Genomic DNA, 25,023 nt, shown 5'->3' on the forward strand with positions numbered 1-25,023 from the left:
TAAATAAAAAAAGAAAGATGTACAGATCAGACCTGGGGATGTGGCTCAGAAGTGGAATTCCACCTGCCTTACAGGCATGTGGCCAGGAGTGAATGCCCACCTCCCACTGCCCCACATGCTAACTGGGATCCTAATTTAGTGCCACAGAAGTGTGTGATCTCAACTGCACTGTAACCATGTTTGAAAGAACCTCAATCAAGGAGCCACAGTCTGATAGGACAGCAGGCCAGGCAATCCGTAGCACCACACATGGTCTCCCGAATCTAGCCAGAAGTAACGCCTACATGCAGAGCTAGGAGTAAGCCCTGAGCACAGTCAAGAGTGGCCGAAAAGATATGCCAGACACAGTAACAACAAAGCCTCCAATGGTGACGTTACTGGGCCCACTCGAGCAAATCGATGATCAACGGGAGGGCCGAAAAGAAAGAAAGGAAAAAAAAAACCTTCAATCAAGTGTGTGATGTCTATGCCCATAGTACCAACAAAAGGAAAGGGGTAGTGGTTAATAACCTATGCCAAAATCCTCTGTAACAAATGTTTCTCAATTTCTGACTTTTCAAAATTCAGTGAAGTAATATAGCATACAATTCATATGTTACAGAACACCCCCACCCAACACAATCCTGCATCAAAGACAGTAACATTTGCGATGAAAAACGAATATTCAAAATAAGTGAAATAAATTGCCTCACTCAAATCTGTTCCAATCAGTTTTGTCAACGAACGAATATGCACAAGCTTAAAAAGAACTTTGCTCCTAGTGCTTGCTGGATTTCTCAATTGCAGAAATTATGGCCATTTGGTGCCAGGGATAGAATCCAGGAACTCACATATGCCAGGTCTGTCCTCAATTACCAAGTCACATCCCTGGCCTTGTTCTCTATTTCTGATATTGCTTAAATTACGGCTTGCATAGTCACTGTTTACTAGAGATATCAATAATTTTCTTTTGTTCCCATACCTAACTTCTAGAAACCTTCCCTCCTTCCATCTAGGACAGAAAGAGAATTCCATTTCTCCACCTGTAAGTACAATGAGGGGTAAGATTTGATGATTCTGAGTAGGATCAAATTAACTCTAGTTATATCTAAGAAACTGGGGTGATTCAATAGCAGAATCTGGAAACAACTCGAGTGCTCAAGAACAGACAACTGACATCTGATTAAAGAAACTATGGTACATCTACACAATGGAATATTACACAGCCACTAGGAAAAATGAAGTTATGAAATTCACTCATAAGTAAATAGACATGGAGAGTATCAGGCTGACTGAAATGACTTCGAAGGACAGAGCCAGGCACAGAATGATTGTACTCATTTGTGGGATATTAAAAAAAAAAAAACAACCATAGTATGAGACTAATACCTAAGGAGAGTAGATACAAAAGCCAGTAGGATTGGTCCATGTTTGGAAGCCTGCCTCAAGTGCTGTAGAAGGCAGTTAGGACAGAGAAGGAACCACTATGACAATGATAGCTGGAAATGATCACTCTGAATAAGAACTGCTTGCTGAAAGTAGGTAAAGGAACAAACATGATTAACTTCTCACTACCTTATTGCAAACCAGAGTCCAAAAGGAGAGTGCCTGCCATAGAGGCAGCTAAGTTGGGGATGGGGGTGAGGATTAGGGGGTGGATGGCAGGAGAGAAACTAGGTACACTGGTGGTGGGAAATGTACACTGGTAGAAGGAGGGGTGTCGGAACACTGACTGAAACCCAACCATGAACAGCTTTCTCATGGTGATTCAATTAAAGGAAAGGAAAGGAGGGGAGGGAAGGGGTGAGGAGGGAAGGGGAGGGGAGGAGAGGGGGAAGAGAGGAGAGGAGAGGGGAGGGGAGGGGAGGGGAGGGGAGGGGAGGGGAAGGGAGGGGAGGGGAGGGGAGGGGAGAGGAGAGGAGAGGAGAGGAGAGGAGAGGAGAGGAGAGGAGAGGAGAGGAGAGGAGAGGAGAGGAGAGGAGAGGAGAGGAGAGGAGAGGAGAGGAGAAACTGGGGTGATTGCGAATTCTAGACCTGAAAGGTGACTATAATAATGGTCTTTGCACAAGCTAACAACCACTTATCTAAAAAAGCTGATCTAGGACTGAAGCAATAGTACAGCTGTTAGGGCACTTGCCTTGTAAGACTGACACATAGGTTCTATCCTAGGCACTATATATAAATATATATACATATATACGCACATATATACACATATATATACGCATATATATATATATATACACACATACATACACACACGTATGGTCCCCTAAGCACTGCCAGGAAGAATTCCTGAGCACAGAGTCAGGAATAAGCTCTGAGCATCGCAGGGCATGCCCCTCCGTGGCTCCCATCCTGCCACAAAAAGAAGATGATCTATAAATTATGAATGACTTTGGAAATCATAGTGCTTTAATAAAATTTTTAAAATACCATTTATAATTGCACCCAAAAACTAAGTACCTAGAAATCAACTTCAAAACTTATTCAGTGAAAACTAAAAATTAGAAATCACTACTAAAAAACAAAAACAAAAATAAATGAAAAAATGTTTATTATTCATGGATTGCAAGAATATCATTAAAATGACCATCCTATCCAAAGTACTGTAGAGATTCAGTGTAAATCCCCAACAATAATCCCATAACATTCTTCGAGGAATACTTTTAAATTTGTATGAAACAAAAAACTTCCCAAACAGCCAAAGCAATTTTGAGAAAAAAGAATGAAAGGCATCATATTTCCTTACTCTAAATATTAATATTATAGAGCTATCATAATAAAAAGTGTGTATACTAGAATAAAGGCAGACTTTATTCAGCTCAATGGAATAAAACTGAGAGCCCAGAGGTAAGCCCTCAGATGTATGAAAACTTAATTTAGACTCTTGGTTAAGAGTCTAAGTGCATTAATGAGAGCCTCATCAACAAATGGCACTAAAAAGTTAGACTCATGGGGGGAGGGGGGAGAAAGAAATTAGACCCCTATTTTCACCATGCACAAAGAATAATTCAAAACGTATTAAAGATGTCAATATTACACCTGAATCCATTAAATGTAATAAGGAAGTCACAGGCAGAACTCTCTATGATATTGACCTCAAAGAAGTCTTCAATGAGAAGACCTCACTGGTAAGCAAAACCAGAAATAAATGGACTAGATTAAACTAAAAAACTTCTGCACTGCAAAAGAAAAAAAAAATCCTATTAACTGGGAAAAAATATTCACACACCATGTATGTTTACAGGTTGTATGTTTAAAGCCAAGATAATAAAAACACAAAACTCACAACATTCTTCAAAGAAATGGAGCAAACACTCCTGAAATTTATATGGAACAATAAACCCCCACGAATAGCTAAAGCAATTCTTGGGAAAAAGAAAATGGTAGGAGTCAACCTCCCTAACTTCAAACTTTACTACAAAGCGGTAATAATCAAAACAGCATGGTACTGGAACAAAGGCAGAACTGCAGACCAATGGAACAGAGTTGAATACACTGACATCTCCCCTCAATCATATGATCATCTAATCTTTGATAAAGGTGCAAGAAATGTGAAGTGGAGTAAGGAAAGCCTCTTTAACAAATTGTGCTGGCATCACTGGACGGCTACATGCAAAAAAATGGGCTCAGAACTCTGCCTAACACCATGTACAAAGGTAAGATCAAAATGGATTAAAGACCTCAACATCAGACCAGAAACCATAAGATACATTGAAGACAAAGTTGGCAAAACCCTCCATGACATTGAGGCTAATGGTATTTTCAAAGATGACACGCCACTGGCTGAGCAAGTGGAAACAGAGATAGATAAATGGGACTATCTTAAACTAAGAAGCTTCTGCACCTCCAAAGAAACAGTGACCAAAATACAAAGACAGTCTACAGAATGGGAAAGAATATTCACCGAATACACATCTGACAAGGGGTTGATATCAAGGATATACAAAATACTGGTTGAACTCCACAAGAAGAAAACATCCAACCCCATCAAAAAATGGGGCAATGAAATGAACAGAAACTTTCTCAAAGAAGAAATCCAAATGGCAAAAAAGCACATGAGAAAATGCTCTACATCATTAATCATCAGGGAGATGCAGATCAAAACCACAATGAGATACCATCTCACACCTCAGAGACTGGCCCACATTCAAAAGAACAAAAGCAACCGATGCTGGCGTGGATGTGGCGAGAAAGGGACACTCCTTCACTGCTGGTGGGAATGCCGACTGGTTCAGCCCTTTTGGAAAACAGTATGGACGTTCCTCAAAAAATTAGAAATTACTCCACTTCACATTACTTGCACCTTTATCAAAGATTAGATGAGCATATGATTGAGGAGAGATGTCAGTGTATTCAACCCTGTTCCATTGGTCTGCAGTTCTGCCTTTGTTCCAGTACCATGCTGTTTTAATTATTACTGCTTTGTAGTACAGTTTGAAGTTCGGGAGGTTAAGGAAAGCCTCTTTAATAAATTGTGTTGGCATCACTGGACGGCTACATGCAAAAAAATAGGCTCAGAACTCTGCCTAACACCATGTACAAAAGTAAGATCAAAATGGATTAAAGACCTCAACATCAGACCAGAAAACATAAGGTACATTGAAGATAAAGTTGGCAAAACCCTCCATGACATTGAAGCTAATGGTATCTTCAAAGATGCCACGCCACTGGCCGAGCAAGTGAAAACAGAGATAGATAAATGGGACTATCTTAAACTAAGAAGCTTCTGCACCTCCAAAGAAACAGTGACCAAAATACAAAGACAGTCTACAGAATGGGAAAGGATATTCACCGAATACACATCTGACAAGGGGTTGATATCCAGGATATACAGAATACTGGTTAAACTCCACAAGAAGAAAACATCCAACCCCATCAAAAAATGGGGCAATGAAATGAACAGAAACTTTCTCAAAGAAGAAATCCGAATGGCAAAAAAGCACATGAGAAAATGCTCTACATCATTAATCATCAGGGAGATGCAGATCAAAACCACAATGAGATACCATCTCACACCTCAGAGACTGGCCCACATTCAAAAGAACAAAAGCAACCGATGCTGGCGTGGATGTGGCGAGAAAGGGACACTCCTTCACTGTTGGTGGGAATGTCCACTGGTTCAGCCCTTCTGGAAAACAGTATGGACGATTCTCAAAAAATTAGAAATTGAGCTCCCATTTGACCCAGCAATACCACTCCTGGGAATATATCCCAGAGAGGCAAAAATGTATAGTCGAAGTGACATCTGCACTTGTTTGTTCATTGCAGCACTCTTTACAATAGCCAGAAACTGGAAGAAACCTGAATGCCCAAGAACAGATGACTGGTTAAAGAAACTTTGGTACATCTACACAATGGAGTACTATGTAGCTCTTAGAAAAGATGAAGTCATGAAATTTACATACAAGTGGTACAATATGGAAAGTATCATGCTAAGCGAAATGAGTCAGAAAGAGAGGGATAGACATAGAAAGATTGCATTCATCTGGGGGATATAAAGTAACAAAATATGAGATTAATACCCAAGAATAGCTGAGATCAGCACTAGGAGGATTACTCCATAACTTAGAGGCCAGCCAGGTATCCTAGAGGAAAGGGCAGTTCAGATAGAGAAGGGAGCACCAAATAAAGTATGTTTGGAGGATCCTCCCAGGAGGGGAGATGCATGTCGAAAGTAGACTATGGACTGAACATGTTTGCCACTCAATGCCTCTTTTGCAGACCACAACACCCAAAAGGAAAGAGAGAACACAGGGGATTGCCCTGCCACAGAGACAGGGGGGATGGGGGGATGGGGGTGGGAGGGATATTATCCATGGTGGTGGAAAATGGGCACTGGTGGAGGGATGGGTATCTGATCATTGTATAATTGAAACCAAAGCACAAAAAATTGTAAATCTACAACTTTAAAAAAAATAAAATAAAATAAAGGGGAAAAAAAAATTAGAAATTGAGCTCCCATTTGACCCAGCGATATCACTCCTGGGAATATATCCCAGAGAGGCAAAAATGTGTAGCCGAAGTGACATCTGCACTTGTTTGTTCATTGCAGCACTCTTTACAGTAGCCAGAAACTGGAAGAGACCTGAGTGCCCAAGAACAGATGACTGGTTAAAGAAACTTTGGTACATCTACACAATGGAGTACTATGTAGCTCTTAGAAAAGATGAAGTCATGAACTTTACATACAAGTGGTACAATATGGAAAGTATCATGCTAAGCGAAATGAGTCAGAAAGAGAGGGATAGACATAGAAAGATTGCATTCATCTGGGGGATATAAAATAACAAAATATGAGATTAATACCCAAGAATAGCTGAGATCAACACCAGGAGGATTACTCCATAGCTTAGAGGTCAGCCGGGTATTCTAGGGGAAAGGACAGTTCAGATAGAAAAGGGAACACCAAATGGAGGGTGTTTGGAGGATCCTCCCAGGAGGGGAGATGCAGGTTGAAAGTAGACTGGACTGAACATGTTTGCCACTCAATGCCTCTTTTGCTGATCACAACACCCAAAAGGAGAGAGAGAACAAAAGGGAATGCCCTGCCACAGTGGCAGGGGGGGAGGGATATTATCCTGGTGGTGGAAAATGGGCACTGGTGGAGGGATGGGTATTTGATCATGGTATGACCGAGATCCAAGCACAAAAATTTGTAAATTTACAACTGTACCTCATGGTGTTTCACTAATAATAAAAAAATTAAAAAATAAATTAAAAAAAAAGATTACAACAGTAATATTTTGATATAAATATTCCAAAACAGACTTATGTGCATTACATATTCTTATGTAATTTTTCCATAATAATTAGTGTAATTATAAATTTTTATTAATGTCCACATTCTATTCCAGTGAATTATATGTACCCTAGTGCATCCAGTTGTTTTTTGGTGGTTGCATACATTTCCAGCATTTTCTTGTTTAAAGAAATATTCATTTAATACATATGAAAGTCATTGTTTCTCTGATTTTTATTGTTCTTATTTGTTTTAGTGTTTCAAAATCCTGATAAGATCTTTAAAAATATATATGTGTACCATTTTAATGAAAAAAAAAATATTCACACATCATGTACACATACATGGATGTATGTTTAAAGCCAAGGTAATAAAAGCACAAAACTCAACAACAAAAAAAACAAACAACCCCATCCAAAAAAATGGGGAGAGGGCTAAAGAGATAGTTCAGCAGGTAGGGTGCTTGACTTAAGGTTCAATGCCCAGCGCCCTATATGGTCCCCCAAGCCCACCAGGAATGATTCCTGAGCACAGAGCCAAGAAGTCCTGAGCACTGCTGGGTGTGGGGCATTTCCCCACCCCCATAAAAGAGGTTGGGGGAGGATCAAAAAGATACTTCCTCAAAGTAAACAGAGATGGTTAATAGGAAAGTGAAACAAAATGTTCAACACCACTTACTACCATGAAATATAAATCACATGATAGTAAATTTACCTTGTACCAGTAAAACTGGCCTATATTTAAAAAGGACAAAAATAACCAATGCTGGCAGGGATGTAGTAAAATACAAACCCATATTCACTGTTGGTAAAACTGCCATCTGCTTCAGCCTCAATGAAAAACAATACAGAGATCTCAAAAAAAAAAAATTTAAAGACCTCCATATAACCCAGCAATTCTACTCCTTACTATCTAGTCCCAAAACAAAAACATTAATAATGATGAATGCTTATACTCACTGCATGCAACACTATTTACAATAGCCAGTATCTATTAGCACTACAACAGATGGGTGAATAAAGAAACTATGGTATATAAACAATGGTATGAACTATGGTATATAAACAACATAAACAATGGAATACTTCTCAACTATATGAAAAGATCTTGCACTTTACTTCAACGTAGTTGGAACTGGAGGTACTTGTGCTAAGGGAAGTGAATCAGAAGGATAAAGACAAGCAACAGATGACCTCACTGATATGTAAAATATACAGAAACAATGCAAAAGAACAGATGATGTCCAACAAAAACTATGAGATAATGACAAAAGAATTGAGAATTAAGTGGGAGGAGACAACAATGGAGATATACTGGTACTCCAGTGATGGGTGTGGTACAGTAACATAAAAGTATCAAACAATACTATTAGAAACCATAAATCTTCAGGAAAAATTGAAAAAAGATTAAATGAAACAACCCTAATGTTTGGGCGATTAAAAACACATAGAAAGAAGAACACTAAGTGTTGATTGGTACCACATCCAGGTACCAATCAATCTCCACATAAAACCTGGAGAACAGGCATTCAGAATCAAATCTCTTCTTTCTCCACTGTGAAATTTTATCGGTGAGATTTTCTTTTATCTTCAGCTAAAATTATTTTGGCTTTGTGAGGTACCACAGTCTCAAATATAATAACTAACAATGTTGCAAAACAACCTCCCATTCCATGAACTCCTTGGAATCTGAATAGTCCACAGTCTGATGTGAAGGCAATCTCAAAATACAGCAAATTGTGGGATACTGCATTCAAAAGAGATGTCTTTGCCTTTGTTCAATATACTAATGAAGAGAAATGCCTGGGCAATGGCAGAAAAGGATGACAGAATGATTGTTGGCCAGTTTTTAGCTATTAATCTAGCTGCAGAGCCAGAAGTGAGCCAAGGAGAAGCAAGTATTCTGCAGTAGAGACGGACAGAGCCTCTTTCGATTCGGACTATGGCTTTCAACAGGATTATTTTTAACAGGAAGAACAGTTACCCAGTCCGTGGTCCTCCTCCTCCCCCTCCTACTCCTCCTCCTCCTATTGCTCAGTAGGGCATTTGCCTTGCACGTGGCCAACCCGGGTTCGATTCCTCCGTCCCTCTCGGAGAGCCCAGCAAGCTACAGAGAGTATCCCGCCGGCACGACAGAGCCTGGCAAACTACCCGTGGCATGTTCGGTATGCCAAAAAACAGTAACAACAACTTCGTGTTCCTGGAGGGAGCAGACGCCATTGGGCTACACTAGCACGCAACAAGGACAAATGGAGACATTACTGGTGCCCGCTCGAGCAAATCGATAAACAACAGGATGACAGCACTACAGTGCTATATGTGCATATATATTTTTTTAAAGAATTGACAAGATTTAGTAAACTAGTGGTTGTGTCAGAAAGAGATGGGTGGAAGCAAGCTAACAAGATTCTGGATTAAACAGTGTTGCCCTGGAACAGGATGAGAAAGCCCAACATGAAAGGGAAAAGACAATTTAAAACAAAGGGGGCTGGGGAGATGGCTCAAAGGTTGAAGTGCATGTCTTGCACGCAGGAGCCCAGGTGTTCAACACCCAGTAGTACAATATGGTCCTCCAAGAAGTAAATTTGGGAATAACTCCCAGCACAGGGGTAATCCCTTCCAAAAATAACATTTCAAAGCATCAGTTTCAAAGATAACAGACACAATTTTAGTAAATGACAAAGTAACTAATAAATTCAGTTAGTATATGCCTTGTGTATCCTATATCCAAGCAGTTCACCACTGAGAAACAGGTCTAGAACAGAGTACAGAGCAAACACATAATAGTGAACAAAATACACCTGAGAAGATGGAAAAAATAGGAATTACCAGCATTTTTAAAAATTAGATACCATAAAGAGAGAAAGTAGGAAGAGATAGAAGAACCAGGAAAAAAAAGCAGTCACAAAAAGGGGACCAGAAAAAGAGTGTTACAAATAAGGGTGTTTGCCCTGCACCAGCTGACTTGAGTTCAGTACCCAATCCCCAGAACTACTTATGATCCCCCAACAGCATCAGGAGTGAAACCTGAGCAGAGCCATGAATAAGTCCTGAGCATAGCAGGGTGTGACCCAAAAACTAGAGGAGTAACAGAAAGGCAATCACAAAAGCTCCAAGTGTATAGAATTTCAAGAGTTTACCAAGCAGCAATGCAAGATGCAAAAGCAGCAGAATACAGCCAGAACTGAGGCTAGCAAGGGAGAACAGAGTATCTGTACCCGGGTACTTAATCAGAGCATGGTACTTAATTCAGTTTTATCCTTTCATTCTTTAAAAATAACTCACATGAAAAAATCTTACATGATTCAGTTAATAAGAAATCAAACTATTAGGAACAATGGCCAATCCACAGATTAAATGTGTTTGGCTTATTTTTATAAATCCCTATTTTTTAATATTTACCGTTATCCTTATTACTTGACTTTTGGGTCATACCTGGCGATGATCAGGGATTACTTCTGGCTCTACACTCAGGAATCATTCCTGGTGATGCTTGAGGGACCAAATGGGATGCCAGAGATCAAACCTGGGTCATCACGTGCAAGGCAAAAGCCCTACCCTCTATACTATTGCTCCAGCTCCCTGTGCATTTGTTTTAAAGGTATCCCATCTAGGGGCTGGAGCAATAGCACAGCGGGTAGGGAATTTCCCTTACACACGGCCAATCCGGGTTCGATTCCCAGCATCCCATATGGTCCCCAGAGTACCGCCAGGCATGATTCCTGAGTGCAAAGCCAGGAGTAACTCCTGAGCACCGCCGGGTATGACCCAAAAAGCAAAAAAACAAAAATAAAGGTTATCCCATCTAGTTCCCCAAGCACTGCCAGGAGTAATTTCTGAGTCCACAGCGAGAAGTGAGCCCTTCCCCACAACCCCCTCCAAAAGGAGAAACTATCAAGAGTCTGGAGAGCTAGCATTAAATACTCTAGTAATAAAGTTCAACATTCCTTTGTATGGGCCTGGAGAGATAGTACAGAGGATGGGGTTCTTGCCTTGCACATGGCCAACCAAGGTTTGATCCTAGACATCCCATATGGTCCTCCAGAGCCTGCTGTGAGTGATAGTCCTGAGTGCAGAGCCAGGAGAACCTGAGAACCCTAGCTGCTGTACTATCTCTCCAGGCCCTTAGGAAAGAAATTTTGAACTTTACTTAATAATGGTTGTTTGAATGGTTTAGACACCATATCTGACACCATTTTGTGGATATTGTAAATAGAAGTTGATAACAAAGTCTGCACTATGGAAAAAAGGGAGATTCAAATATAAACTGAGAAAAATTGAGGAAAACCCTATAGTAATGAAGTAACCGTAATGAATTTAAATTCAAAATACATAGGCTTATTGAAATAGCTTTAATTTTTGCATTTTATTTTTGAGCAGCTTGGACTGCTTGGACTGATATTTTGATTTCTCTTCGAACTCTTGCAAAGAATAAAATTTAATTACAGAAAATAAAATTTACTTTATCCTGCAATAACTATATAAGTACAATAAACACTTTCATAAGTCCAATATTTTGAAATCCTTGTGATTATATTTTTTTCTTTACTTTGTGATTCTATTACCCCAATTATTCCATACTTACCAATTATACATATTTTTAATGACCTACACAATAAATGGAAGAAGGAAATCACCTGAAACGATAGTGAGAAGTCAGGTTGGGAAGGTAGGTAGTACAGCAGGTAAGGTGCTTGCCTTGTATGCAGCCAACTCCAGTTCAATACCCATAGATGGTATTCCTGAACCCCACCAGGAGTGACCCCCCAGCACAGAGCCAGAAGTAAGCCCTGAGCACAGCTAGGTGGCTCAAAGCCTGAACAATAACAACAAAAATCAGTAAGGAAACATGGTAAAGAAACTTGAAAGATGGTCCAGACAAAGAGTTCTCCATCCCCAGAAAGTTAAGAATGTGCAAGAATATTCCAAGGTAGACCAAGTGCTAGGGCACAAAATAAGTGTCCATATAATCAAGAGGCTAGAAATCATATTAAATATCTTCTCAGACCACAAAGACTTTAAAGTAGAAATTAACTATAAACAAAGTTGAGGAAAACTTAAACACTTGAGAAGCTAAACAACTTATGACTGAACAACCAGTGGGTCAAAGAAAAGAATTTAAAGAAAAATTCAAAATATTTCCTGGAAAGAAATGACAACGAAGACTCATTTTACCCGTATGTATGGGAGACAGGAAAAGCTATTTTAAAAGGGAACTTCACAGCAATGCAAGCATTCATCAAGAAACAAGAAAAAGTCTAAATAAATAACCTAACTAGCCATCTTAAGATTCTAGAAAAAGAACAAAGGAAGCCCAAAATAAGCAGGAGGGAAATCATAAAACAAACCCACTACATAGAAACCAATAAAGTAATTAAAAAGATTAATGAAACCAAGAGCTGGATTTAGAAAGAATGAACAAGTCTGGCAAATCCTAGTTTGCTAGTCTAGTTTGCTAGTCTAAGAAAGAAAAAAAAGCGAAAGCTCTAGGGGGCTAGAGAGAGTACAGCAGGTAAGGTGAATGCCCAGCTACACACGAACCAACCCAGAAGGTTCAATCCCCAACACTGCATATAGTCCCCCAGTATCACATACAGTCTTCTGAACACTGCCAGAATTTTGAGTATGGTCCAAAAGTTTTGAGAGAGCAAACTTCATAAATCAAATCAGAAATTAATGGGAGGAAGTTACAGCAAATAACACAGACATTCCAATGAGGATTATATGAGAATGCTATGAGTAACTTGACATCACAGAACTGGAGAACTTAAAAAATTAGTAAATTTATTTAATCCTCAAACTTCTCAAGAGTAACTCAGTGAGAAAGCAGAACAGCTAAGCAGATCTATTTCTACAAACAGTAAGTAGAAACAGTAATCAAAAGTTGTCCCCAAAAACAAAAACCAAGGCCTAGATGGATTCACTAGTGCGTTTTTCTAAACTTCAGAGGATCTACTTCCTAGCTTTCATAGGCTCATCCAGAAAGTCAAAGACATAGGGATTCCTGAACAGTTTCTATCAGGCCAATATTGCCCTAATACCAACAGCAGATGGATCATCAGATAAAAAAAAAAATTATAGACTAACGCCCCTCATGAACACAGATGTAAAACAGATCCTCAACAAAATCTTAGTGAACTGAATCCAACATAGTATCAAAAAGGATCATACATCATGATTAAGTGGGATGTATCCCAAGGATGCAAGGATGGTTCAACATACATAAATCAAACAACCTAATATTCCACATTAGTACAAAACAAAAATCACACAATCATATCTATAGATGCAGAGAATTTCCAACAAAATGGGGACTGAAGGAACTTTCCTCAATATAAATAAAAGCCATATATTACAAATTCATAACGAACATGCTCAACAGCAAAAAACTCAAAGATTGGACACAGTACAAGGATGTCTACTTTCACTACTATTATTCAACACAATACTGGAAATTCTCTTCACAGCTATTAAGAAATTAAATTAAATATTAAAAGAATTTAAAGAAAAAATCAAAGTATCACTATCCACAGAAAACAGACTATACATACAGATTTCACAAAAAAACTCCTAGAAACAATAAACCTATACAGTAAGGCAATAGGACACAAAATCAATACACAGAACAATGAGGCTGAGGTTGGAGAGAAAGAAATAAAGAAAACTTTAATCACATTCATAGTTGTGCCCCAAAAATCAAATACCTGGGAACCAATTTAACGAAGAAAGTTAAAAATTCATACAAAGAAAACTATATATATATATATATATAATGTGTACCCCACATATAAATGTGAACCCCATATATAAAATGCTTTACATATAAAGCATTCACAAAATTTAATAAGAAAATAAAAAGCCCCACAGAAAATAGGGAGAGAAGCTAAAAAGACATCTCCTTAAAGCGGACATACGAATGGCCAATAGGTCTATGAAAATGTGTTCTTCATCACTTTTCTGCAGGGAAATGCAAATCAAAATAACAGTGACATCATTTCACACCACTGACAACAGCATACACCAAAAAGACAGGAAACAGTGCTGACAGGGATGTGGTAAAAAGGAATTCTCGTCCACCGTTAGTGGCAATGTCATCCAGCTCAGCCTCAATGGAAAACAGTATGGAAATGTCAACAAAAATTAAGAACTGAGTCTTCATATGACACTTGTTCAACTTCTTGGTATCTAACCCAAGAGTTTATAAACATAATGTTAAGAGACTTGTATTCCTATGTTCATTAAAGAACACAGTGAAACATGGAAATTATACAAGTGCCCAAGAACAGATGAGTGAATAAAGAATATTGGGGGCCAGAGCAGAACTATAGCAGGTAAAGTGTTTGCCATGCATGTGGCCGACCCAGGTTCAATCCCTGACACTCTACATAGTCCCTTAGAGCACCGACAGGAGTAATTTCTGAATGCAGAGCCAGGTGTAACCCCTGAGTATGTCCAGAGTAAGACCCCGCCATAAAAAAGAAAAAAAACAATACACACACACACACACACACACAATTGGATACTACTTGGCTATGAGAAAAGATGAAATTCTTGTTTACTGCATGTTGAATGGACCTGGAGTTTTTATTATTTTAAGCTGAATCAAAGGAAGGACAAATACGAAATGATCTCTCTCTCATATGTGGACTATAAAGAACCACAGTAAGAGAATAAACAATGGCCAGTGATAATAAACCCTGAGAGTCTGGTTATAGAACTGAATTCACAATGTAGGGGAGAGGGAGGGAGAAAAGAGACCTATGTACTCTTTTGGTGGGTACAGTATACTAAATATACCATAACTTTTAAAATTTTCTCATTAGTTATTATTAGAATGTATAGCTAATAAAATAACTGACAGTACCTGATACTAATAAGAATGGGAAGTAACAACCTTCACCCATTACCCACTTGTATATTAACTAGTATAATCACTTTGAAAAGCATTTTAAATATAACTGAGGACACAAACGCCCCCTGAGAGAGTTCAGGGAAAAATATCAAATAGCCCACAATTGTTCACTTGAAAAATTAGGAGTTAATGAAAGTTCTACCATCAAATCTGTAAAACATCATAGTACTCATACATGTAGAATTTATATATTCCCATTCCTTCTTCATGCATGACAAATAGATGTTAAGATTTAAGAACATTATGATTATTGAAATATATTATAATAGCTTCTCAGCTCACAAAAATAAAATGCTTACAGTGAGCTGGTACAGCTCTCAACTGACTCATGACTAGAAAATTATCCTCCCAAATCTCCTCAATGTTTCTACAGAATTAATCACTACCCACCCCACCCCCTTATTTTATATATTTTTGTTTGTTTGTTTTGGAGGCCAAACCCGGCAGTGCTCAGGGGCTATTCCTGGCTCAAGCGTGACTTTGGCAGGGTTCAGGGTACCTCAGGGTTCAGGATAGAACCTCTTCCACATATACTCCACCTTTTGAGTGTCTCCTCGATCCTCTAGTTAAAACAAGTTTCTGCTCAAAGGAAATCACAGCAAGATTTCCCGGTTCACCCTTATATTAAAGACCTTTACTCAGACCCTACACATGCTAATCTTACTTCCTTTTTTCTACCAACCTCACAAATCACAAACACCTAGCACTAGTCCCTATTCCAATAGATGTTGGAACACTGTATGGCTGAAACCCAGTCATGAACAACTTTGTAACAGGGTGGTTCAATAAAAAAAAATAAATTTTTTAAAAATAAGTCAAAGTCTCTATTCCACCTTAAAATGCACCAACGGAAGGTGGTCTTGCATGTGGCCAATCCAGGTTCAATCCCAGGCACCCCATATTGTTCTAAGAGCTGCTAGGAGTGAGCCTTGAGCACAGGACTAGAAGTAAACTGTGGCCCAAAAATCTTTTTTTACAAATGCACTAAAGGCAATCTCCCTGAGAACAATGTTTTCTTTATTCTGTTCACTAAAGTAGCCTCAGCAGAAGAAGTGTAGTATGGATTAGGTACTCAATATTTGTTGAAAATTTGCATGACTTAGGATCTGGGCTTGGGAAGAACAAGCATTATACAAAATACCCAGCAGTTTCTTAAATTATGTGCTAACGATTAATTCATCATGAAAAATATGAAAACTCCCCATTAAATTGTTATGTTTTATGAATACTTTGAGATATTTACTCTTAATGCAATTAATTCCCCAGGATCTATGTAGAGTATAAATTATGCCAAAATTCCAAGAATTATATGAATACATGTAATTAGTACATCAGTAATAACTACAATAAAAGTAACAGATATTACCCTCTTCAACTTTTCAAAGGTACTATGATCTTGCAAATAAATCTCTAAAAAATGATACTATTTATCACTTTTTTATAATAGGATGAAAATCTCTATAATCCTGCTAATGAAACATAGTATTCTGCTAATGAACACAGTATCTGGAGATAGAAATTATATTTTGTATAAATATCTTAGTCAAAGGACTGGAGAGACAGAACAGTGGGTAGGACCTTGGCCCTGTATGATGTCAACCCAGGTTTGATCCCCGGCACCCCAGATGGTTTCTCAATGAACCCACCAGGAGTGACTCCTGAGCAAAAAGCCAGGAGTTAAGTCCTGAGCACAGCTGGGTATAGCAGAAGAGGAGAGGGGAGCTGAGGGGAGGGGAGAGGAAGGAAGGGAGAGCAGAGGGGAGAAGAGAGAAAAAAAAATATCATAGCCAAGAAACTAAAATTTTAACAAAATCCATTCTAAAATAAAACCAGATTGAACACAACCTTGGTCTGAGATCTTCCCCTAGAACAGCTCTCTACAGTTTGAGAGCACAGATTTTATGAACAAGATCTAGAGAGGCTCCTCATTAGCTGACATTTTCCCCAAGAGATATTTTATTGCTATTAGTTTAACTTTTAATTTAGGTAAAAATTTTAAAAAGATAATCATAGTTTTCTCTCATCCTTATATCTTTTGACAGAGTACTACTGGAGTAAACATTAGAGTAATTATTTTATCAGAGTAAATAAAATTCTGGGGGGGTGGCGGGGGGGGGGTAGGAATTTAACTAGAGATTGGATATTTGTTAATTTTGGTTTTACCACTTTGGTGAGTCACACCCAGTGGTGCTCATGGAAAGGCTCCTGGAAGTGCTCAGAAGACAGTGCAGTGCCAAAGATAGGACTCCCACATGCAGCCCTGTGAACTGCCTCTCTGAACCTAGAGAGTGGATCTCTGAATAAATTATACCCTATAACTTTAGTTATCTAGAAAAAAAATGTTCAGATAGCCAAGAGCTATCTGCACCAAAACTACTTTAGCAATTAAAGATACAATTTTCCAGGGCTGGAGCTATCAATAGCACAGCAGGTAGGTAGGGTGTTTGCCTTGCACGCGGCTGCCCTGGGTTCGATTCCCAGCATCCCAAGTTGGTTTTCACTTTTAGAATCAATGCCTAAAGTTTCCTTTATTCCTCATTTAATATAGCAAAGAGGCTCAGAAAGTCTCCTTACAGCTGTTTTACTTTTTTACCTCTTGAGATTTTTGGGCCATACCCGTCAGTCCTCAGGCTCTTTGCTCAGGAATCCTCCTGGGGTTGCTTGGAGTACAAAATATATGAGTTCAATAAAGTAACAAAATGGGAGACTAACACCCAGGAGTGGCCGAGATAGTACCAGGTATTTTGCTCCATGACTTGGAGGCCAGCCACACATGCTAGGGAAAAAGGAAGCTCAGATAGAGAAGGGAGCACCAAATAAAGGGTGTTGGGAGGATCCTCCCAGGATGGGAGAAGCATGCTGAAAGTAGACTATAGACCAAACATGATTGCCACTCAATGTGTCTCTTGCAAACCACAGAACCCAAAAGGAGAGAGAGAGAACAAAAGGGAATGTCCTGCCACAGAGGCAGGGCAGGATGGGGGGATGGGGAGTGGGAGGGATACTGGGACCTGTGGTGGTGGAGGATGGGCACTGGTGGAGGGATGGGTACTTGATCATTGTATAACTGAAACCCAAATACAAAAATTTGTAAGTCTATAACTGTACCTCATGGTGTTTCACTAATAAAAAATAAATAAATAAATAAAATATGAGTTCAGAGGTAATGTATACCAAAGCCATAATAGTCAACACTATTGAAAACATGTGACCCAAACTATAAATAAATTAAAATAAGACGTGATACTGTGCATTTATCACAGATTCTGTTATTTATTCTATCAGGAAACCTTGTCTTCTGTCCTCTGCTTACTAAAAAATGTTTGCCCTTATTTTCTCTTCAAGGCTGTGTTTTCCTCCAAACCCATGTCTCCCTTGTCTCGTCTCTTTGCTGGCTTTACATTTCCACTCTGGAGAAACCCACACTCTCTCTTGAACTCATACTTCCTCTATTTTTCCTCTATTTCTCTCCCCTCATTATCTTTCTAGCACTGTAGCACTGTATCTTTCTAAAGTTTTATTCAATAAAAACGAACTAGCTTCATGCACATACACACACACAAAAAATAAAACTATTCAGTATTACAGAGCAAGAAAAAGCAGTGGGAGGATAAGGTAAAACTTATTACAGTCCTAAACTGAATTTAAAAAGAAGGAAAAAAAAAAAAACAGAAAACCAGGGACCCAAGGAGCTCAGTGGCAGAAGTGCCTGCTTTGCAAACCACAAGTTCAACCCCCAGAGCCACAACATGTACTGTCACTGTCACTGTCCTCCCGTTGTTCATCGATTTGCTCGAGCGGGCCCAGTAACATCTCCATCGTGAGACTTGTTACTGTGTTTGGCATATTGAATACATCACGGGTAGCTTGCCAGGCTTTGCCGTGCGGGCGAGATACTCTCAGTAGCTTGCCAGGCTCTCCGAGAGGGGCGGAGGAATCGAACTCGGGTCGGCCATGTTGGCTGCATGCAAGGCAAACGCCCAACCTGCTGTGCTATCGCTCCAGCCCAACATGTACTGACAGCTCCGCAATGTGGGACCCCACACTGCTACAGACTGTGCCTCTCCAGGGCACCAGAGCCAGCTGTGTACAGGCACAAGGTGTGCAGCATAAATCAGAGTGCACCCCGGTCAGGAATTGCAGTTCAGTAAGCAGCAACCAGAGTGAGTGAAAGCACCATACCTGATCAAGTACAACCTCCACTGAGCACATGTGCAAGCTCGGATATCAGAGGTACAACCCTAAGCAGGTACCACACCGATTGCAATAAAAGGGAAGGAAAACTGAAAACTGGAAAAAATAAGCAAAAAGTATGAAAGTAATGATGAACAAAAATAGCTGAATATTAAACACACTTTACCTTAGCAATCTTTTTCAATGAGGTCCCCAGAGAAAAATGATACCCCAAACTCAAGGTATTCACTGTATATCATAAATTCATTTTTCATCTCTACAACTAGAGTCTGCCAGCTAGAAACTAATCTATAGAAATTTGAAAAAAAATCATTAAAAAAAGATATACTTCAAGTTTAAATTCTCTCTCACCGAACTCAGGAAGGGACCAACACAGTACTAGGGCACGTTTAACACTTAATACCAGGTAATACTAACATGAAGCTACTGTGACTTTCTGTGCTTTTTCATTCTAAGAAAATGTTTAGACACTTATCTATCAAAAACACCTTATTAAAAGTTTTCTATAAGGCCAGGGAGAAAGCTCAAAGAGGCACAATTCCAGGTACAAGTCCCACAGGTTCTCTGAGCATCATATCAGGAATTAGGGGAGAGTCTCCCACTGGCCCACTCAACACCCTCCCTGTCAAAAAAAATCGAAGTTCATTGTACTCTTAAGACTTGGGTTCGGGGCCAGAGCAACAGCACAGTGGGTAGGGCGTTTGCCTTGCATGCAGCTGACCCGGGTTCGATCCCTGGCATCCCATATGGTCCCCTCTGCACTGCCAGGTGTAATTCCCGAGTGCAAAGCCAGGAGTAACCCCTGAGCATTGTTGGGTGTGACCCAAAAGGGAAAAAAAAAAAAAGATTTGGGTTGGTTTTAAGGCCTAAAGTCCTTTACAAAAATGCTTAATTTACAGGTGGAAGTTTTCTTAAACTATATAAAGTATGTATAGTTTGGGGTCTCCTGTCCAATAAAGCATATCCTTAAAAAATATTTCGTGAGAGTCTTTGGAATAAACTAGAAATAATTTTAGCACACCCAGGACATACAGACACATGCTTACTCTGTGTGCCAATATAACATTACATTAACAAAACACAAAGAATTGAGTAATGTAAGTCAATGTCTACTGAAAAGTTATTCACATCCCCACAGGGCTGTAGCCAAGAAGGCAGATTTCAAGTGTAACTAGCTGATAGCAGAAAGCTGTTCAGAGCACATAAAAACGTATCCTTTGTATTTCAGCCACACTAACATCAGAATAAAACCAAGGCTACCTCTTTTAAGTGCCAAATAAAAACTAAACAAGTACACACACAATGGCGAAAATGTGAAATGCTAAAGACAATGGTTACACCATTTCCAAGGAGTGTGTTTTGCTTTCTGAAAGAACAAAAATAGGGTTGAAGAGATAATAACTGGGGTAAGGTGCTTGCCTTGAACGCGGCTGGCTCAAGTTCAATTCCCAGTACCAGGCAAGGTCCTCAAGCCCTGCCAGGAGTAGGCCCTGGGTGTGGCCCAAAATAAATAAATAAATAAATAACAGAAATATAGTTGCGCCAAAAATAAATTGGGAAGGGCATAAGACCAATCCCCCTCCTCCCCAAAAAAATAAGATTTAATAATTTTTAATATATACACATCCAACTTAATAATCTAAGTAAGTTGAGTGTTGCTTCTCAAAGTGAGAATTCCAAACTTTCCGATAATAGCGGGCTATGAAAACACTACGGCACGTGCCAAACTGTAGCCTGCAGACTTCTGGAGAGGAAGGAAAAAAAAAAAAAACCCTCGTAAAAGTTACTGTAAATGAACTTTTACAAATTTATTTCCAAAAAGTGCTTTCTTCGTATACCCTTCCTCATATACACAATCTCATTAGGTAAGTTAAAACTTAGAAGAGTCAAATATCCTGTTGTTGTCAAATACGAGGCAACCAATGCTGGAACAGTTCATGAAGTGTTAGGTAAAAGCCTGTAACTTTCCAGCACAGGGCCCAAGTGGCTACTCGCCCAGCAGCTAGGGGCACTGGCCACGCATGCATGCACGCACGCATGCATGCACGCACACGCGATCGACCCGGGGCGGGATTCCTGGCACCTCCTGAGCATCTCCAGGAGTAATGATTCCTGAGTAGAGGTAGCAATAACCCCCACCCCGCCCCCAGCCTCGCCGGGTATGGCCCCCAAAGCAAAACAACACACACACACACACCCTTGCAAGCACTTAAATCTCCGCCAAAGCAAAACAACACACACACCCCTTTCAATCACTTAAATCTCACACACACAGATACACACACCTTGCAAGCACCTAAATCTCCCCCAAAGCGAAACAACACACACACACACACACACACACACACACACACACACACCCCTTGCAAGCACTTAAATCTTCCCCCAAAGCAAAACAACACATACACACCTCTTTCAAGCACTAAATCTCTCAAGTGTGATGGGATAGAGCACCAGAATGGGCAATGTTAGCAACGTTTGGGGGAAGAAAGGAAAAAAAAAAGGGGGGGGGGGACCCCGAAAGACCGTCCCCGCACCGCTGCTGCAGAGTTTTGAAACTTGCTTTTCCCTCCGAAAAGTGCGGTCCTCCGTCTGTCCGTCCGTCCGTCCATCCGTCCTCGCCTTCTCCCCGCTCGCCCCCCGCCCCGACCCCAAGGTCAAAGGCCTCCAGACAAAAGACAACAAAGGCACGTGACACAACTTTCTCCCCACTTTCTCCGGAGGCCTAGCGGCTCGCGCGTCGGCCCGCCCACCCGCCCTCCCCCCACGGCCCGGTCCTCGGCGCGGGGGAGGGCGCTCGGGGACGGGAGGGGGGCGCGCGGCCCGTGTCTCCCTCCTCGCCCCCCGCCCCCCGCGCGCGCGCGCGCGGCCGAGGCGCGGGGCCCCGACGGCGGCCTGTTACCTTTTCCTGCTCCTCGCGGAGCCGCGCCACCTCCGAGGCGCGCAGCGGCGCCGCGCTCGCGGCCGACACCGGGGCCCCGCCGTCAGGCGGAGCCTCCATGACGGGGGCCGCCGGGGCGTCCACGGGGCGAACGAGTCCTAAACCAATGTTTATAGAGGCGGCGTGGCCGGCAGCTGCCCAGCGCCCGCGTGCTCGCCCTCATGCGCCGGGCGCCCCGCGCCGAGCAGGCCGCGCCCGCCTTTCCCGCTGCCTCGGCGGCCGCTGCTCGCGTCCCGACTGCCCGCGGCCGCATCTCACACGCGCATGCCGCCGCCGCCGCGGACCCGCAGCCGCAGGCCGGTCGCCAAGCGCCGCCGCCGCCGCCGCCGCCGCCGCTCCGGTGTCCGGTGTGGCCGGGCCCAGTCAGGCGTCCCGCGGCGGCCGCGCCTCCTCAGAGCCTCCCCCGCAGGCTCCGCCCCCTCGCCCCGCCCCGCGCGGCACGCCGGGAAGCCTTCGCGCAGCCCCGCCCCCTGAGGGTCACGTGGTGCGAGCGCGCTGGTGGAAGCCGGAGTCCTTCCCCCGCCCCCCCCTCTGGAGGCTTTCATTCTACTAAGCATCCTCCGACCTACTTTGGGTACTCCTGGCGGCCCGCGCTGTCTTCAGCTTTGTTGCTCCCCCCCCCCCACACACACACACAGCACACACACACTTCCCTCACTCCCCGTCGTTTTATACTGCCCGTGGAGATCAGAGTTGAGTGCATGCATTGAAGATGCTGCTTTTTTTTTTTTCTGAACTTTTTTCTGGAATCACTGAGATAGACCATTTACAAAGAGGCTTCCTAGGGCACAGTTAGTTTTAGTAAATTCAACTCTTTTGAATTAACTCTAATGAATTAAGACGCGCCGTTATTTTTCATTGTGTGTTCATTAAATGCACACATTACCATTTTTCCTTTATTTAATGCTGAGTGCTTAATTTATTTCTGTGCAGGAACTATTTTCAGAGATTTTTTTTTTCAGAGTGACTTTCTACCATGTTTCTCCTATTTCATATCTCCTGTGCTCTTTATTTTGCAGAAAGTTGTACTCAGAAGTTACCCGATTAATGCTTACTGACGTCAATAGGCCTTGTTTAATCCCTAACCGTAAGGATGGGCTCTATTCCTTCAGTGTTGCGCTAGTGGGTGGGGGTGGGAGAGAAGCTGGGACCACCTGTAGTTCCCAGGTAAGGCAAGTATGTCTGCTTATTTTATTTCTCTTCCCTCTCTTCTGGTGGAATACACCTTTTCTTCTTCTCTTCAAAGAAATTAAACAGGAAAATACAGAAATGTTAATTTCTGTTTTCCTCACTCCTTGTTAGTGTCTCTGAAATAAGCAGAATCTAATTGCTCTGACTGTCTCTCTCTAGCGCCATCATTTTTCTGTTCTCTGATCTCACTGCTTCTGCTCTTATGCATCTACCACTCCTAATTCAGATGGTCAGCTCTAACCTATATAGGTCCTGTGCCTTCAGAACCTGACCATCCCCATCTCAGTCAAATGATATTACAGTTTCCTTGTAAGTATTCAGGAAGAGACAGATGACACACCATAAGCAGGTTTCCTGGAGGCTTCTGGGCTTGGGTTTGTTTGGGGTTGGTTGGGTTTTTGTTTGTTTATTTGTTGTCATTTTTTTTATTTTGCTTTTCAGTTTGGGGGAATACACCCCGTGGTGCTCAGTGTTTGCTCCAGGCAGTATTAGGGGTGCCATCCAGTTCTAGGGATCAAATTTGACTTCCCCATGTGGTTGAGCTCTCTGTGGTTGACTCTTCCTAAAAGTCTCAGAAAAAAATTCTTCCTCAATTTTTGAGTGTTTCTGTAACAACAACAACAGAAAAAATCTATCTATCCCTTAGCAAGAAATTATAAAGTGTGTATTCTTATGCTACAAGCAGATATAGGAAGACTACCTAGACTCATCCTAAACTCAGAAGGAGGTTGATTCTGTGACCAGCAGAGCCAAGATATCAAGATCTTGATTTAGGCTCAATCAGCCAACTTAAGGATATATCATTGCCTGGCTTCCAATTAAAGATACCATTAAATTTCCTAATGCCAATTGCACTACATTTTCCATCACTAGTACACACTGATTTACACATATCCCTAATCTAATCTCAGAGTTCAGCAGCTAGAATGAGCTCTTAAAAAATTTTTTTTAAAAAAGTGATCAGGGCTGGAGCAATAGTACAGGGTACCTGGTATGCAGCAGACCCAGGTCAGTCTCTGACACTATATCAGGTCCCCTGAGTACCACCTGGAGTGATCTCTGAACACAGGAATAAGACCTGAGCACCAAAAGGTATAACCGAAAATTCCCACCTCAAAATAATAAAACAATGAAAAGGGAACCAGAGAGATAGTACAAAAGCTAAGTCTCCTGCTTTGCATGCTGCAGACCTCATCAATGTGGTCCACTGAGGTTCAAAAATCCCTGCATCATTATGGTCCCAAAAGCATCTCTTGGAATCACTGTTGAACACAGAGCCAGGAAAAAACCCTGATCAGTCTGGGTGTGGACCAAAAAAATGAAAGAAAAATAAACAGCAAAGAAACAGAGTGCACTGGAAAGTTAGGTTTCCCATGTTATTGAAAATTTTGTTGCAAGTGGTTAAAAGACCTGAGTCAGGGGTTCAGAGCTATTGTATAGCAAGAAGGGCATTTGCCTTATACATGGCTGACCCAGGTTCGAACCCAAGCATCCCATAGGGTCTGCCAAACACCACTAGGAGTGATTGCTGAGCATAGAGCAGAAGTAACCCCTGAAAATTGTCAAGTGTGGCCAAAATCTAAAACAAACAAACAAAACACCTAAGTGAGACTGCTCAAAGGGCTAAAGCATGTGCCCAACATGCTCAAGGCCCCGAATTGATCCCCCCATCCCCCTGTACCTAATGAATGATCCACTCAGCACCACCAGGGTATTCTTTGGTGGCTCCTAGCACAGCTGCAGCTGGACTAAATATCCTTAGGAATGGCCTCCAGTCCCCAGAGCCCTGCTTGAAAGACCTAAATCACTGATAGGACTGACCTACCTCCTTCTGTTCTCCCCTACTCATTTTTTTTGAGTACTCAGTAACTTTTTAATAATCCCTTCATCCAATTTTCTGTCTGGATTCTCATTCGGTGGGGCTGGGGTTGAAGGATGAGATTATCTTTCCACTCTGAAGACTGTAAACTAAAACCCCAAAAGTTGGTGGCAGAAACAGACCTGTCTTTACCCTCACAGGCTTCCTTTGTCCATTTCTAATGTTTGTATTTGGTTTTTCTAG

General features: G+C 41.2%; 1 protein-coding gene across 1 annotated transcript in view; it reads right to left on the bottom strand.

Annotated features, from left to right (window-relative positions):
• The window catches only part of URI1 (URI1 prefoldin like chaperone), an 83,296-nt gene extending 61,174 nt beyond the window's left edge, over window positions 1-22,122 (bottom strand). Inside the window, exon 1 of the mRNA XM_056136584.1 lies at window positions 21,732-22,122. Coding sequence (XP_055992559.1) covers window positions 21,732-21,830 — 99 coding nt within the window. The 5' untranslated portion in view covers window positions 21,831-22,122. The remainder of the gene's footprint in view (window positions 1-21,731) is intronic.
• Window positions 22,123-25,023: the final 2,901 nt, after the last annotated feature.

This window comes from Sorex fumeus, unplaced genomic scaffold (genome assembly GCF_029834395.1).
Source record: "Sorex fumeus unplaced genomic scaffold, SorFum_2.1 ptg000122l, whole genome shotgun sequence".
NCBI lineage: Eukaryota > Metazoa > Chordata > Mammalia > Eulipotyphla > Soricidae > Sorex > Sorex fumeus.